Consider the following 19,124-nt stretch of genomic DNA (forward strand, 5'->3'; position numbering starts at 1 on the left):
CTCTTATTTTATTATCCATGCTTAGAATTTTTTTTTTTTTATATTGTATATAAAAATAATATTATAATGAATCAATTGTTACAATACTACTACAGGAGAAATTATGTGTTTGATATCAATACTTATGAAAAAGAAATATATTAAACATCTAGCAATGAATGCATTGGCAAATATAGTGTAGGTATTATCATAAAAAGATTGAATAAGAAGATAACGTTTTTATTTACTATCTTTTTAAAGCACAGTTCACATTCGGCATTCATTATTACTATTTTATTTCATACACATGGCATAGGCTCGATTTCCACATATACAAAGTAGAATTTATAAAGGAACATAAACATATTCGCAATCTACATGCGACATTCGTAATCGTAAACAAAAACTAAAGAGTATTATATTTTTTGAATCAATGAAACGATGCTATTAATCTTAGATACAATTTTGTGCATATAGCATATAAATCACCTATTCGGATCTTCCCATTACATCATTTAATAAAATAATGAATATAAGAATTTATATTATATTGTATGAATTTAAATGGTTTTTTTTTTCTTATAATTTCATATAAAATAAATACAAAATATAATAACAAAGTGCCTAATGAAATTTGCACTAAATCGTTGCAATGAATATTTATTACAAATCTGTTAATATTGAATTATTTTTAAGCGAAATAATTAATAAAACAAAATATTATATTTTCAATATTAACTGTGACTTTTTAAATATGTATTTTTGAACATGTTTTCTATATTTCGTAAAAAACATTCATGAATAGAGAGGGCACTTTGCTTATGTATTTTTTTGCTGATATGAATTATAAAAAGAGCAAAAAAAAATTAAAACAAATTTAAACAAATGAGCGAAAAGAAATGCAGCACAATCTTTAAACAAAATAAATCATTAAATCATACACTAAGAATTTTAACGCATATTGTTTGTATGTCTCAATGAAATCTATTACAATCAAATCTAATTAATTGTCAACTTGTTTAATAATCAGATTTTTTTATCATTATAGATTTTAATCAATGAACCTAAAATATATGTATATATAAAAGAAAAAAAATATATAATTTCTACGCTCAGTATCATCTGTAAAAGGTAATTCCATATGCGTCAATATTTCTCAAGTTAGAACATTGATTCTTTAAACCTTAAATCATCTTATATCCTTCTTCGTATAGAACGTAAGAAACCTGGCATTGAATCTCAAAAACTGTTGTAATTACTACCTCCTAATTGACTGCTGAATCCTCTATTTGGAGAATATCCTGGCCTAAAGTTATTACCCAAACCTAAAATCAGATATGTACAATAAAATTTCATATGTAATAAATTCAATCTTGCATATAAAACCTTCATAATTTTATATATTTATAATTATTAATTTAAAAAACTATTTATATACCTCCACAAAAGTTTCCAATACCACCCAAAGACATTCCACTAGAACTACTGCTAGAGTTAAGGAATAACTCAATATATCTGTAAGACATGTGACTTTTATCCTGTAAGGATAAAGAAATATATAAATATTATATGAATATAAGAAATCGGATAATTAATTGATCTATAACAGTACATGAATCAAAATTTTTTAAGTCAGAATAATTCAAAATTCTTTTCTCAAGCTATTATATTATTCTTTTAGATAACTTTTAATAAACTTTCTTGATTTTTCATACATAATAAATTATATAATTAAAGAATAAAATGATACATAATTAAAGATTTGTTCACCTTGCACATTGCTCTAACTGCTTCTTCATGGGTTTCAAATTCCACATCTGCTTCACCAGATGGACGTCCACCATTTTCCAAGAGAATTTTAACATTAATCGGTACAACAGGTCTGAAAAACTAAATTTACATATATATAATTAGCAAAAGATTACTCTAATTATAACTTTTTGATTGATAATTTTTAATTGATAATAATATCAATGTATTTACATCTGCTATATCATCCTCCGTCGCTTTGAATGGTAAACCTCTCATATGTATACTATGAACTCCAGTATTGCTACCCCAATTATCACCACTTCCTCTAAAATTTCCTCCTTTCATATCCATTCCACCACGCATACCCATTCCACTTCCACGCGAACTGAAATTATTTCCACTTCCCCAAGGACCACTATCAAAATCTGCAATATATTGTATGTAAAAGTAAAAAAATAATTATAGCTCTCTTAATATTTACTTAAAACTGATGAGTACCTCTATTTCTAGATCCTCTACCATTATTACTGAAACGATTCATGCCCCCAAAACGATCACCACGATCATAAGGTGTAGGTCTCTGATTAAATCCACCCATTGGGCCGCCACGCATTTTTGGTCCTATACTAGCACGTACTTCAGATAAACTACTCCGGAAGATTTCAATGTACCTGTTAATAATTAAATGTATTAATGAGTATGTTTTATGCATTAAATTGATGGACTATTATTTCTTGATAATAATGTAGTTAAACATTGAAAAGTATATAACTTCAAAAAAGAGACAATTAATATTTGCAAACTATTTGTTCAAATTCATACCTTCAATAAGTCAAAAACTGTAGTGCTTTTGTATAAGGAGAAAAAATTAAAAAAAGAAAACCTCATATTTCGAGAACTTTGTTGTAATGAAACAACTAAGCATACTACACCTCCACATTTATTTTAAATTTCTGTTGACACCCTCCCACGATGACATTGCTTTGTGATGAATTTATGCCAACCCTAGCCCTTGTGATGCTAGGTCTTCAGGCAAACAACACTTGCAATCGCACTTCTTACAAAGTGAATTTTCTTATGATGAGTTTATTATAAATGAATTATTCAATTAAATTTTTTCTTATTCTATTTCTTTATATAATTAAAATAGAAAAAAAGACAAGAAGTAATACAGAAATACTTATGGCTTATTTAAGAATTTTAAAAATGTATAATCTTGTACTTTGTAAGAAAAGTACAATTGTTTGTATCAGACAGAAGTACCAAATTGATCTTTACTACCTCTGTAGTGCCTACCCATCCTGGGGCCCTACCCACCTCCCATGGGATTTGATGATGATGTCACGGGATACTTCCCGCCCGGCACCCACCCACAGGTTTCAGTTGGGCCAACAGTACTTTTGCTTACGTATGTTTAGCCTTATTTTGATTTTACCCTCCAAGAGGCAGTTTCTTTACACAATGGTTACTTTCTGCATTACCAGGATATATACCATAATATTGAGCGAATAGAAATAAACTGTGTCATATATTAAAATAATTTCTACAAGTTGTGAATTTAAAGAAACTGCTTCTGTATTTAAAAACTGATTCCCGCTATTAACTAACAAAATGTATATACCTACATATACTACGATCATATAAAAATGATATTGAAAAATCATAAATATACCCAAACCCAGCTAGCGTCAGTGCCCCACCTGTGTCCTATCTTTTCCTTGTGTTTCTGCAGAGCGCGCTCCGCAACATCTTTGTTAACAAATTGAACGTAAGCCTCCCCAGTACTGCGGCCCGTGTAGTCTGTCGGTAGTGAAATCCCGTTCGGCAATATCTCCAACCCTGACCCACACATAATCAAACATCGATATTGTAGCGTATCACCCAATTATTAGTTAAAGTATCGAGTCAATGTACTTATCAAACCCTTATAAAGCCAAATTTACTTAGCCTTTGCAGATATTTATTAAATTGTCTTACTCCAATTTCATATTCTTTCTAGCAAAGATGAAGTAGAAGCAAAACTTTTATATTTTAACTCAGCAGTTCAATGCTATGTTATGGAATCAATATACGTCATAATTAAAAAAAAAAATTCACGATATGATGTAAATAAAATGGATAGTAATGATATGTAGAAACACAGAGACACTGCTTGGGATGGATAAGAATTTGAATATATTAATTAATTGGTTGGTAAATTATACTCATTAATATTGAACTAACAAAAATCTCTGCAAATATAATGAATATATTTTTAAATATGATCTTAATAAATTATGCTGAAAATCTATTTATTACTTAATAATTATTTATGCTGCAATAAAATAAATTTTATTAATAATGTTATTCATTTATAATTACAATGTATTATGTAGTATTGATAAAAAATAATATAGTATAAAAATTTTCATATATTTAATTCAAAATTTAATCAGAAATAAAAATATTTCTTTTATCATTTATTTCACTGCATATTGTTAACACATGCACACACACATATATTTTTGGTACTGCTACATTTTATTGACAATTACAATAAAAATATTATATAGTGGAACCATCAAAAGCATTTAGTCCCTGTGATTCAGAATTATAATAATATTATGATTTATGTTCAGCAATATGTGCCCTAACAGAAATGAGACTATTTAAAGTTAAAGAAAGAAATATGTGCTAGACAATTTTTTGAACTCAAAGCATATAGTACTTAGTAAAAACTGTCAATCATGAACAAGAAAAACAAAGTATATTAATATGTAGATAGGATATGATAAATACCTGAGAAAAATTGTGCTATTTCTTCTTTAGAACAACCAAATGGTAGTCCACGCAATCTGACACAGCCATCATCCATTGCATTTTCTAAATTTAAGCCACTTCGTTTGATTACCCATTCCATTTCACCTCTTTTTGCTTTAAAAACTATAAAAGTAATATAAAATAGAAGTTAATCAAAGAATAATTTTTTTATTATGAATATAATAAAGTACATAGTATGTGCGTATATAGTACAGTATATGTACTAAATAATAGAAGCTATATAAAAAAATAACTTCATAAATTATTATATACGGTATTACATATACCTTCAATATATCGATGTCCCATATGATCTCTATCCCTTTTACAAGCTTTTTCAATGTCTTCTGGAGTGTCCATTTCTACATAAGCTTCTCCGCTAGGTCTTCCCTCCCGTGACATAGTCATATGTACTCCATCTTTTCCATTAGTGATAGAACAATCACCAAAAAATTTCATAATCTCATCAACAGTTGTAGACCATGGAAGTCCACGCATTTTAACAACGTATCCCTCGTCGTCGTGATCTCCACCACCATTTGACATGTTTTATACTTAAAATTATAATAAAAATATATTGAATATAATCAGTGTGTGTTCCTAGTTTGCTAAGAATTAGATTATTTCTAAACATTTATTTGTTATACTTATTGTTTATATATATTATTCTAACCAATTATTCTAACACTTTATTAGATAACTATATAGAACAGACATAAATCTAATCTTACACTATAGTTTAGAAAATCATGTTTCTAAAAGTATTATCTTGATATTATTAATTTTGTGATATGTAAAATAAAGATTTCATGACAAAAATGAACTATACAGCAATAATCTTATGAGACGCCCCAAATTGCGATATGTTCTACGGTAATCTAGTATTAAATAAATAAGAACATTGTAAATCTTACTTTATTTCTGTTTATGAGAAGCCAAAACTTTCTGATTAAAAGTAATAAAGTATAATGACGAAAATTCAAGGACAATTTCGGCAGATGTTTTATACTACTACCACAAATTTCACAACGACGACATCAACTGACAAAATGGCGCTCTCCTAAATGGCTTCCCTAAAACTTCGTTCCCATGCAAACCGCTTACATATATATATGCATACACATATTTCTTTCATGGAAACATCATGCAAGTTTAAGTTGCATTTAAATTTTAAATTTTCTTTGTATTATTGTTGCAATTTGATTTCCTTTCCAAAAATAGATAATAATTACTAATAATTTACTTAAGTTAAAGGCGGCAAAAATAACACTTATATGAATTGATTATGTCAAGATATACTACGATCGATTACTACGTTAGTGTCAACATAACTAAAAGTATCGTATAATATCTACAATATCTACAATATTTTTTGAATCGAAATATAAGATAGTAGTGCGTCTTATAAATATAGTTATAAAAGCTTAAAATAAAAAGAACCATCATCTCTCTCTGTCTTACTCAGGGTTGTATATAGAATCATAAGGACCCTGAGTAAATAATTCTTTTTTATTAATCTCTAGATAAACTTTATAACTTAAATAAATAATACAATTTTTTCTTTTTTATTATTATTTAAAAATTAAGAATTGTTTATAGATAAGTAATTATATAAATTTCACCGATTGTCCTAAGATTCTTATTTTATATCATACGACATTGATCCGTTATCATAGAAATGAATCGATGATATCATATTTTCAAAGAAGAGGCACAGTATAAATAATATATATATATATATATATATATATATATAGTTTTTACATGAAATTTAATAGTTTTAATAGTTTTACATGAAATTTTACATTATAATTTTATAGCATTTTTATTTGTTCGATTTTTTCTATATCAAGAAATTATTAATAAGATATTTGTATGAAGAAATAAATAATTATATGAGCATTTTACATTTCGTTATTCTATAATATATAAAATAACAAAGATAAAATAATAATGAATATATAAATATAAATAGTATAGTAGAATCTAAGTTGTTATTGTCGTACAAAAAATTAATAAAAATAAAAAAATTAAAATTATACTTTATAAATATACTTTCTTCTTATTAATATCTTTATCTTTAATATTCATATATCATATAACTATATATTTATATTTTAATAACACAATTCTTATTTATATATATATTTGTCCTTCTTTTATTAGTGGCATTTCTCTCTTTGAATTTTATTAGCTACTTAAATTTGTAAATAACAAAAAGAAAACATTCTTGTTTTTATGAAAAACTCTAGGATGAGAAATTTCATCAATAGATTTTTCCATTGAACGAATAAAAATCTATTTCGTTCGAATAATTTTATTTCCTTAGATTCTAATTTGTCGTTTATTTTTTTTTAGGTTTCAAATAAAGATCTCGAATGAGCATTGATGTCATCGAAGGAATTTGTTTTTTATTGTGATTTTCCAAATTTTCATTATTGTGCGAAATGAATTCAATGGCCACTTTTCGTGCAGTTATAGTTAATATACTGAGAAGATCTTTAGTGTTCGCATATTGTTCTAAAGTATCACAAAGATATTGGATGTAACATGAACCATATTTTTCGTTTCTAAAGGAATAAGAACCTATAGGAAGAGGTAGAGCAAAAAAAAAAATATATATATATATATATATATCTCATAATAATATATGTATAATATATTATAAATAATATATTATAACATAAAGAATTTCATTAAAATTTAAGATATATATAGAATAATTCACTCGATTACCTTTTATCGTACTATGTGCGATTAAAAAATCAGCATGTATAGGAATTTTATAGGATGTAGACGAATCTGTAACGTTAATATCTGCATTACATCGTAATTCAAATGGCTCTTGCGCATTATTACCTCTACATGCCTGAAAAAAGTATCATATGTGAGAACAAAAAAAGAACAATGAGCAATAGCAGATACTTCAATCTTAAATAGTGAAATTAAAATGATTTGTAACCTGAAAAAAGAACAGCTTTGGTTTACCCGCAAGTGATGTACATAAGTCAGCGCTAAAAGGTTTCCAAATATATGAAGTACTGTACGCAACATCTTTCGAATATAATAAATCATTTGAAGTACCATGGGTCAATACAAAAATACAAATGCAATCATTTTTAGAATGATCTTCATTACTTACTAAAAAAAAAAAAAAGACAAAAGACTTTTTTATTTATCATAGATTGTATGAGCAATGTGTAAGGGAAAATCTCACATGTCACAATTTCAACAAATTTAATTTTATGGATTAATTAATACTGTGTATATTAGATCTATATCAGAAAAAATATCCATGCAAACAAATTTCAGGATAAATATTTTGAAAGGGAAAACATGCGACATGCGGCGTATTTTTTTAGAATTACAAATATTAAAATGAAGAAGAATATACGTACGTTTAGATATTATATCTTTTACTTCCACGTAGGTTAAATTATCATATATCAAAACTTCAAAACCAAGCTGCGTAAAGACATCTTTTATTCTCGTTGTATCAATATCTGTACCTTTTCGTTCATTTAAATTTTTGTCTTCGAAGATAGCATGATTAAAAATCACACATTTTCCACGATTATCATAATTCATATTGTATAAAAAATCATGTGCACCAACTATAGGAGTACGAGATATATTCGGAAATCTTAAATAATAAGATTTAATAATGAGATTATATTCAGTTAATTAACAATTTTTATATGTTAATATAAAAGGATTTTAGAAAAAAAAATAAAAAATTAAGATAATTACTTATAGTGATTATTGCTGGTTCTAAATTCAATAGCATCGACTACGTCATTTGATCTTGAAGTTGAAATAAAATTCGGACTTTTATTATCATTTTTATGTACAAATTGTACATCTGCATCAATTCTTACCTATAAAAAGGTGATGAAAAAATCAATTTTTATTAGCAAAATATATCCATTATGTAATAATATATAATTGACTGCAAAATTCCAGAAGCTTTATTATAAAATATGCAATAAGAAATAAATATATATATACATATATATTATGTATGTATATATGTATATATGTATGTAGTGTCAAAATACCTGAGTAATAGTTAACTTTCTATATTTAAAATACATTTCTTTAATAATTAGACTTCATATTACTAAATAAATATACAATAAATAATAATACGATGTATATAACCTTATTAAATATTTTTTCTTTTTGTTTTATCGAATTAATTAATTTGACAAATGAGTGATTCATATATATATATATATATATATATATATATATATATATATATATATATATATATATATATAAATATGCGTAAGATTATCAGAAGAAATTATAGATAAGATATAATGCGGGATATGCTACCAAATAAATTACTATAAAAGGAATTGCACTATGTCTGTTTATAATTTGATGTATTTATTATCTAGACAAAGTTTAAACATTTAAAAGCTTCCATCTATATAGTTCAATAAAAATTTATGAAAAATCAAGAGCAAAAATTTAAATCCATGAATAATACTCGATCAGCACAATAGACGTATAATAATATTTATTTCACCATAAATATTAATTTTTTACAATTAACACGGACAGTCGATACATATTAATAGTTTTTACTGAAATCTCGAAATAGTTAATATTACTTATTTAGACTACAAATTATTTACCTCAGTATCGATGCTGTCGACTTTTGATACGTTTTCATCATTTGAGAAGGAACGAAACATTTTATTAGAAGTATTTTTTCCAATTAAATATTTCATCAAGTAATATGTTAGCAAAACAATATAAAATACAATATTAAACATGACGTTTAAGTCAAGTAATGTGCCACAAAGAACATTGAAGAATAGTCCACTATCCCTTATCACACTTCCATTTTATCACTTTCGTTATCTTCGATCTAAACCTTGCAATTATCATTTTTCGATAAGTCATCATTGTGCCATAAAATGATTTTTCTCATTACTCTTTTATCGACGTTTTATCCTTTGTTTTATCAAAACTAAAATTGTTCAATTAAATAAATAATACATTGTATATTAAAAATAATTATTATATAGAAATATTTGCCACGATTAAAATATAAAAAATTTATATGTACATATAATAGAAATTTATATTAATCAAAAATATTATATTGCAAATATGTATATAATTTCAGAATAGATATAATAATCAATACATTAAATAATAAAAAATAATGTATCTATATTTCTATATTGAGACAGAAAGGGATGGACAATATAGAAAAATAGAAAGAAAAATCATCATAAAAAATAAATTTTTATTGAATTTAAATGCAGCCATTAGCTCGATAGTATTTGCGTTAATCGAATTAATTATATATCGCAAATAATATCGATTTCCAGGTCTCACCACATGGAGGTTGCTGCATACGGAGACCCACGGGCTAAAGACTCTACTGTTAATATCAATTGCTTTAGAATTATATAAAATCAATATGGAATTATATAAAATTATTATTATAACATATTCAATAATAATTATTATAATTTGGAAAAAGAAAGAAAATCAATCGCGAAACGAATTAAAAATTTTTTTCTAAACAATCATGATTAGACAAAAATTTATGAATCCGTTTGATATCGATCTACCTACCCGGTAAAGAATAGAGCCCTTCATATGGAATTCTATTCCCATTAAACTAACGTGAATGTCCATTATGCTGAAATCAAAAATAGAATGGAGTGCTTACCATAAATATACCTTATATAAAAATTATGCATTTTGTTTAATATTATTTTATAATGAATATATATAATATTACAATAATACCGTCTTATCAGCTATAACACAACAAAAATAGTTTAATCTTTTGTAAGATTAATAATCGGCCAATTTGTTTTTCTTTTGTTGCATTATGTATATTATATTACTATCTAACATATAAGTCTATACATAATTTCTTCGTATTATGTAAACAATATAGCTACCTGTAAATATAAAACACCTAAATCATTTCGTAAGTAAACAATCAAAATAATATGCGAATTTCATATAATAAATCAGCAGTTATCTGTAAACATAAAATATTAACAAATACATTTTATAATGAAACAAGAAGAAATAGAAATAATATTCGAATTTCATATAATAAATCAGCATTTAGTTGTTCACAGTTACCTGTAAACATTAAAAACATTTTATAATTAAACATAAAACATCAAAAACATTTTATAATTAAACAAGAAGCAATTAAAATAATACAAGAATTTTATATTGTAAATCAGCAATCATCATCTTAACATAAAACATCAAAAGCATTTCATAATTAAACAAAAAGCAATCGAAGTAATGAACAAATTTCATATAATAAATCAGCATTCAGTCACCTGTAAACATAAAACATCAAAAATATTTTATAATTAAACAAAAAGCATTCTAAATTTTATGTAATGAAGAAACAATCTGTAATCATAAGAAATTTATAATTTTATTACTTTCTGAAAATAAAACATATATTGATACGAACACACTATCTCACACACGGAAAGAACAACCAACGAAGAGGTAGAATTGAATCTTGACAATTTAGATGATGTTTCCTGAAACAGAAATCGACTCTATCTAGATTGATTAAAATTTTTTTGAATATTTTTTAAATAAATAAGAAAAAAAATTTTCAAATAATTCATCTTCCGCTGCTTTTTATTTTTTATAATTCTTCATTCAAATCCTCAATAATCAATTAAATCTCCACATTATTATTTTTCTTTGACTTTTATCAATTAGAGCATCTGAAAGATCTGAAACACACATCTATTTTATATAATGCATTCAGAATCTTTATCAATTTATTTTTTTGTCATATATTACCATAGTATGACAAATTTTGAAATATTACTTTTGACATTATTGTTAATACTCACTGATATATAAAGGGATATTTTACAATATTTAACCCTGGAACGTGAAAATGACACCTCTCTGTAACAAAAAAACTATATAAAAGGATACGTGCGAAAAGATAAAATTGTATTTACAATTCATGGGCAAACATTTTCACAATTTTGATAGATTAATAAAAAAAAAATTTTATATACATATATTTAGCCATAAATTGTAATGGTGAGAAAAAAGAAAAAAAGAAAAAACTATTAAAATGGCAACGAAAAATAGCACTGAATATGTCGAATTTTCGATGCATTAGAAAACATGTTTTACATTTAAATAAAGATATAAAATTATGTATGAATATTATACAAATGTTGAGAAATATATATAAAAAAAAGAATTATATAATAAATTGTTAATTGTTTAATACAATTACAAATACATATTGTAAATTATTCAAGACACGTTATGAAAATAGGAAAAAAAATTATGAATATTTCATAATATTTAAGAATTAAGTCGCGTTAAAAAAAAAAAAGAGCTAAAATATATTGCACCTTATGTCGTATTACAAAATGCATACACAATTTCGTATATCGCCATAAACATATCCATAACGAGATCAGATCTATGTTTAATCGATAGATTACATATATATTATATTATTACGTTTATATTAACGCGAAGTAAGCAGTTACATCAAATCAGATGTACATATTACATCGTTTATATATATATAAGATACTTTCTTATTTATTAAATTATAAAAAATATAATAATACAATTTCGCAATTTTAGAATTATGTACTTTGTATATATATTTATATGAAATAGTAATGAAACAGAAAAATACGATTAAATATAAAAATATTATATTTATTAGAGACAATTTGGTTTTAATATATTCTTGCATATTATTCTTATGAATTTATTATATGAATTTATTTCATCGCCACTGCTTGCTATAACAGATCCTAATTTCTCTAACTACATCAAGTCTTATAGATTTTTAATCAGAATAATTAGAATATTAGAACAGATGATGATGATGATGGTTTACAACATATGAGTCGTTTTATAACTCGTTTATAGAATTATTACTGAGTAATAATCATATAAAAAAAGTCAAAATTATTCTGAAATAAAAATCTACATGCTTGAGTATTCTCAGGTGCATTCCTGAATGCATACCTGTCCCTATTCTGAATTATTTTCGTCTACACTCCTGAGTGTAGGACAGCCTTTTTATTCGTTTTATTTATATATCAAGACTTATGCAGTTTTATTCCAAAAAATAATTTCTTTAATTAAGCATAAATATATAATAAAAAATCATTGTATTATTTATATCATATCATTCACTATTTCTGCTTCATATTTCTTATGAATCTTTCATATATATATATATATATACACACATATGTTTATATAAAATAAAAATATAATTTTTTATATATCTAGGAATTCTTTTTGATTTGATAATTTAAATAATTTGGAATAAAAATGTATATCCTTGACATAATTTATGCACTCCTGAGTGCAAGGCTGTTATTTTTGTATCATATCGCTCGCTTAGCAAGATTTATACATTTCTAATCAGAATGATTTAAATTTTCTTTTTATTTATATCTATTCTATTTAAATATAAATATATCATTGTATTAGGAAAAGTATAAAATATTCTTGATTTATTATTAGATAAATTTCGTTTCTTTACAATAATATTATAAGACTAGAAAATTTTAATATTTATTTATCATATTCTTTAATTTATTATATTATATACAAGTGCATTTTCCTTGATATACTTTTGATTTTTCTGAATGAGAAATGTATATCCTTACTATAATATGTTCATCTGCATTTTTGAATACAGGTATGTACTTACTGTGAACCTATCATATGCACTCCTGAGTGCAGGCAAGCCATTTCAATCGTTTCATTTATATACCAAGACTTACGCATTTTTATTCCAAACAATAATTATATTTCATTCCCATATGTATAAACATTTATTAATAATCTTTATATCGTTCATTATATCTTCTTAGCATTTCGTATGAAATTTTCATATATGTATATATATAATAAAAATAATCTCTCCCTTTCTCTTTCTCTCTCTCTCTCTCTCTCTCTCTCTCTCTCTCTTTCTCTCTTTCATATATACTTAGTAGTTTTCTCATTTCATATTTATTTGTTGATAATTTTGGAATAAAAATGTATACCCTTGATATATGTCAATATGCACTCCTGAGTGCTGGCTGCCATTTATGTTATTTCATTCATCTAATAAGACTTATATATTTCTTATTAAAATGATTCAAAATTTGTTTCGTTCATTTGCACCATTTAAATATCAGTCAATTACTATATATAAAATAATATGAACTTTTCTCTATTTATAGTCAAACGAGTTTAATGTATTGAAAAATAAATATATCATCAGAGACCGAAAATATTTATGTTTCATAAATTATCCTCATCAGTGCATTCATCCATTCATTTTTGATCATTTTGAATGAGAAATGTATATCCTCCCTATATTATATTCATCTGCATTTCTGAATGCATGCATGTCCTTTTTCGATGTGTACATCAAGTCTTGTAGATTTTTAATCATAATAATCATAATAATCATAATAATTAGAATAATCAGGATAATTAGACTACAAAAGGATAATAAATATGATAATGATGATGATGATAGTTACCACATATGAGTCATTTTACAACTCGTGGTAAAACTAGGAAATTGTAAAAATGTTTTTACAATCCTGTGTTATTTACCGCATAAGGGTCTTTGAGCGACCCGCGGTAGAGCTGTGTTGACATGTAGGTATGAAATATGTATATATCTCGTATATATACATACAAATTATGCAGTTATGAAAAGAAAGGGAAAAAAAATATATGATTATTCTGAATTAAAAATCAACATGCTTGGGTATCCAGGTGCACTCCTGAGTGCAATGTTGCTGCAGGCCACGGATGTCCACACAATATTTAACGAGCGTGACTCTATTTTTCTAACTGAAAATCTACTTTAAGAAAAGACTCTACTTTAGAACTTTAAAAATTCAATGAATCTACTTTAATTTAAAAAGAAAAGTGCAATGACTCGACTTTAATTCTAAATGAAAAGAGAAAGAACTCAACTTTAATTAAAAAAGAAAGAAAAATGCAGAGGACTCGACTATTATCCAAAATGAAAAATTGACTCTACTCTGAAAAAATTCAATGACTCGACTATAGTTCAAGTAAAAAATTGACTCTACTCTGAAAAAATTCAATGACTCGATTTTACTTAAGAAAAAATTAAAAAGACTCTATTAATTAATTAACTGCAAAAGCTTGACTCTAATTGCAAAGATCCTAATTTTTCACGTACGCGAGTGCGGCACACTGTAGTAAGGAGATGGAATGGTCCATCATCTCCATCCAGGAACAAACTACTACGAGCATAAGTGTCAACGTGGTAAAAGGGTAAATGTAACTTTGATAAGACCACAAGCCATTAACGAAGAGTTCGACATTCCGACTATCTTTGAAAAATGACTTGTAGTCGATAGTTGCCCTCTTGAGCCACAATTTGTGGGGGCCTCTTCGGCATAAAGCCTCTTCTTGCTTCGTGCCCTAATCATTGCATTGGAGCATTCCCTACGTGCGACGCAAGATAAGTTTACGCATCAAAAAACGCCCTACCGTTTGAAACAACGCACCCGCAAAAATTGACATGCCGCAGTGGATTATATTATAAGAATGAAATCGTCCCTAATCTAAACCGACCTAATTCCGACCTGATCATCTCACCTTACGCAACAAGGCTCAAACCACTCGTGTTAACGCACGCATTGAACGAGACGCAATAGTCGCAAGCTAAAGGGAGTTGGGAAGTAAACAACGCATTGGCTGTTTTTTTTTTGTTTTTTTTTTTTTTTTTATTACTTAACCTAACGAGCGGTAAGTGCTTGCGACGTAAAGTATCGATTTCTTCTAAATAATATAACCACTGAGGTATGGCAAAATTCACAAATGAATCACCCCAAACGACACTGACGAATCTCAACACGTATTCTCAACTGCGTTTTCTACTCTACCTGGGTGCGTCTCGATTTTCTAATGATCTTTATTTATTTATTCATTTATTTATTTAATTAAAAAAAAAAACACTAGAAAAAAAATAAAAGATTCATATATAAATATTTGAATTAACCCGTAAAGCTATCCTAGCCTGTGGACAATCAATGGACTCAAAGAATCCACCAATCGTGCACAATTACACAGGCACATTTAATCGAATGCTCCAGCAAACATGATATTCATTTTAATCGTTGAACCTATTAAAAACTAAGATTAACTGCTTGCACTTAAAAGATGAAAAAAGTTTTGGTAAAAAGTTAAAACCACGAGCATTGTAATGTTTCCAGTATTTTGTAATGTTTTAAGTATGTAAGTAGATTCTAATTTGAGCAAAGGCTCACACAAACGGAGGAGGAGGAGGAGAAGTTTGATGATGATGATGATCATATCATAATAGTTACCACATTGTGGTAAAAGTAGAGTTGCAAAATATCTTATACAACTCTATTACATTGTACACCGCATAAGGGCCTTTGAGCGACCCGCGGTAGAGCTGTGTTGACATGTAGGTATGAAATATGTATATATCTCGTATATATACATACACATTATGCAGTTATGAAATTTCAGGATCAAAAAAAAAAATATGTAGATTCGTAAATATTTCAAGAATCGCGAAGTGCAAGCGTTAATTTATAACTAAGTATCGAACGAGTTCAAAATCCTTTGCTAAGTTCAAAAGATATGGAATCTAATGTTCTCATTGAGTGCAAAGTTTTTCGAACTGTTTTATACTGATATATCGCGCGATGTAAAGTGTCAGCAAAAAAGAAGAAAAAAAAAAAAAGAAAAAAAAGGGAATAAAAAATAATTCAGTCATGCTGAATGATTGTAAAATTTGCTGAAACTTCACAAATCCCCAGAGACGGGACTTCCCACTCCTAAGTGAGAATCGGATCCAAAGTCTTCCGGTCCCTACCTACTTATTTAAAATAAATTATGACATTCACTCAGAAAAGATATGCTACCTGCCTGCCTATTACCTATATTTAAAAAGTGCAAAGCATTCACACCAACACATACACTCCACGGTTCTCTCACATTCCACCAGGGTGCAAAAGCCTACACTAGAGAGTATGCCCCGGGGCACCTCCGACACCCCAGTTCAAACGCGTATTGTTCTAATGTATTAGGAGTACGTACCAATTGCTGAAATCGACTGCCACGGCTAATGATTATTGCATATATGTCTAATGCAAAAATACTAGTACATACTAGTATATACATGAATACTAGTAATATATACGAGTATTTCAAATTTTCCACAGAAAAATGCGGCAACTATGCAAAACGATATTAATATAATAAGATATTTATTATTAAGTAAAAAATTATCGCGAAACGATGTACAATGCACCACCTAAAACGCACATACAAGTGCAAGGTACACCGTGCAATCACCAGCACAATGACAGCCGCCAAAAGGAAAAAAATTAAAACTAAACCCACGCAGACCGTTTCTCACCCATACGAGTAACACCTGGGCAAACGCATAGATGAGAACGCAGAAAGCATGGGGGGGAGAAACGGGTATTAGTATAATTAGTGCTGAAAATCCTGAACTAAAAAATGATTAACTTATAAACTAGGCCTAAACGGGCTGTGACTCTACGAGTCTCATTGCTTACCTTATTAGCAAGGACTCAAACAAAAGGAGGAAGAGGGGGAGGGAGTTAATGATGATAATAATAATTATAATAGTTACCACGTCGTGGTAAAATTAGAGTTGCAAAAAACCTTATACAACTCTATTACATTGCACACCGCATAAGGGCCTTTGAGCGACCCGCGGTAGAGCTGTGTTGACATGTAGGTATGAAATATGCATATATCTCGTATATATACATACACATTATGCGGTTATGAAATTGGATAATGAGAGAATATTTATTGAAAAATTTAATTTATTGAAATATTTAATTTATTGAAAAATTTAATTTATTGAAATATTTAATTTATTGAAATATTTAATTTATATAAAAAACAACCTCGGACGATTCCTTTCATCAAATGGCTGTTCTAATGAAAGAACGAGATTATGATCCACCACTTGCCTGACAGAATCTATCCGTCGCGGAAGGGGTTTGTCTTCTTGTTCATTTTTTGGTATATCAATATATCGAAATATCGAAGTAAATCGCGATTAAATAGACTAAGTACGAAGCAATGCATGTAACGTAGACCACGTTATATGCTTTATTTGGACGAAATCGGGTAAATAAATGCCCGATTTCATTACTAATATCGCGAGCAAAGACGAAGAGAGAAAAAAAGTGCTAATTAATAGCACTGTTAATTAAACGACTTTGAAACAAGAAGACCCTAGCCTGACATCTATATAATAATAATAAAAAATTCACAAGAAAAGAGCTAACTACACATATAGGGAACCACTCGTGAATAAAATCGAAGATCTTAATCACGGACACTTTTGCTCGTTTTGGACAATGGGACATCAACGAATACAACCAGTAACCCGTACCGATATGGACCTTTCATCCTCGGCATGATGGGCACCAGAGGAACTTTAAATTTTTCACTTACTGCTTAAGAAGTTCTGCGATGGCTCCAAAACACTCGTCCCCCTCGACGTTGGTCGAATGATGTCGTGAAGTTGGTTGAAATTATTGTTGAATCGATGAAACGTTGAATCGTTGATTAATCTGTAATTAAAAAGAATCGCAAAAGAAATTTAATTATATGTTCCATTATAAAGGAATATGTTCAATGAATAAAAATGATTAAAAAAATATGATTTAATCAATGAACGAGAAATAATGATTAGAATAAAGAAATATATTTACATGTGATTGTATCCAGACGAAGCTTTATATTCGTTGATAAAGATGAAGAGGAAGAATTATTAAATTCACACTTTCGACCATAACAATATTTATCGCAACGCAATCCTCTTCCACCGAATTGGCCGAAAGTGTGTTAATGATTCTAACAACACGGCGAACAAATAGTTTTAACAAGAATATGACATAAATTCTTGTTTTCCGATTTACTAACGCGACCGAAAAATTCTAATCGGCGAACAACACTGACTCTAATTCGCGCTTTTATTTTATTTTAATTTTAAAGCAATCTATTCGATTGCAAAAAAAAAAGATCATTTCGCACAAGCACTGACTCTATGATCGCATTGCGCGCGATCAACAACTTTGAAGACCTGTTAAAGAAAAATTGTTAAAGCAAGCTGTGGCGTTTACTTCTACAATTTATATCGTATTAAATATTATATATTAACTATAAAATATTAAATATTATATATCATATTATTCAAATTACATGAACTAAAATTATGAACTTGTATTACATCTTTTGTATGCAATAATAACAAAAAGAAAAAAGAAACCATTCAAAAGATGTAACGGCAAAACTTTGTAAACTATATTAAAATAAATGAATATATAAAAGCAAACGATCAAAATCGCGTTGTATCTATCTTTTAAAAATGGATATGATCGCGATAGGGATACCTTCACAGAAATATACTAATTGCATGGATATCTATAAATCAGAATAGATATAGCATTAAAGTAAAACTAGACAAGGAATGATAACATTAACATTATAATATTTCATAATATTAATTAAACGATTAAACGTAT

At 27.3% G+C, this 19,124-nt stretch overlaps 2 protein-coding genes across 2 annotated transcripts; both read right to left on the reverse strand.

Annotated features, from left to right (window-relative positions):
• Positions 1-203: 203 nt before the first annotated feature.
• On the reverse strand, positions 204-5,604 carry LOC124424962 (heterogeneous nuclear ribonucleoprotein H2-like). The gene is made up of 9 exons (XM_046964636.1): positions 5,445-5,604; positions 4,818-5,084; positions 4,510-4,653; positions 3,432-3,570; positions 2,230-2,402; positions 1,963-2,156; positions 1,750-1,869; positions 1,418-1,517; positions 204-1,304 (listed from the first exon to the last, which is right to left on the reverse strand). The coding sequence occupies exons 2-9, from the start codon at positions 5,074-5,076 to the stop codon at positions 1,219-1,221; spliced, it is 1,215 nt and encodes a 404-aa protein (XP_046820592.1). The 5' UTR covers positions 5,077-5,084; positions 5,445-5,604; the 3' UTR covers positions 204-1,218.
• Positions 5,605-6,693: 1,089 nt separating this feature from the next.
• LOC124424715 (caspase-1-like) lies at positions 6,694-9,517 on the reverse strand. The gene is made up of 6 exons (XM_046964149.1): positions 9,177-9,517; positions 8,281-8,408; positions 7,929-8,173; positions 7,493-7,671; positions 7,267-7,399; positions 6,694-7,116 (listed from the first exon to the last, which is right to left on the reverse strand). Exons 1-6 carry the CDS (start codon positions 9,315-9,317, stop codon positions 6,875-6,877), a joined length of 1,068 nt encoding a protein of 355 aa, XP_046820105.1. The 5' UTR covers positions 9,318-9,517; the 3' UTR covers positions 6,694-6,874.
• Between the last annotated feature and the right edge of the window lie 9,607 nt (positions 9,518-19,124).

Source organism: Vespa crabro, chromosome 6 (genome assembly GCF_910589235.1).
Source record: "Vespa crabro chromosome 6, iyVesCrab1.2, whole genome shotgun sequence".
NCBI lineage: Eukaryota > Metazoa > Arthropoda > Insecta > Hymenoptera > Vespidae > Vespa > Vespa crabro.

Bases quoted from the DNA above. Each gene is read 5' to 3' on its own strand.
- LOC124424962 (XM_046964636.1), bottom strand. From the start codon at position 5,076: ATGTCAAATGGTGGTGGAGATCACGACGACGAGGGATACGTTGTTAAA. The intron at 4,654-4,817 runs GTATATGTAATA...TTACTTTTATAG, and splicing joins GGGACATCGATATATTGAAG to TTTTTAAAGCAAAAAGAGGT. The intron at 2,157-2,229 runs GTACTCATCAGT...AATATATTGCAG, and splicing joins TAGAGGATCTAGAAATAGAG to ATTTTGATAGTGGTCCTTGG.
- LOC124424715 (XM_046964149.1), bottom strand. From the start codon at position 9,317: ATGTTTAATATTGTATTTTATATTGTTTTGCTAACATATTACTTGATG. The intron at 7,672-7,928 runs GTACGTATATTC...TTTTTTTTTTAG, and splicing joins AAAAGATATAATATCTAAAC to TAAGTAATGAAGATCATTCT. The intron at 7,117-7,266 runs GTAATCGAGTGA...CTCTTCCTATAG, and splicing joins CGCACATAGTACGATAAAAG to GTTCTTATTCCTTTAGAAAC.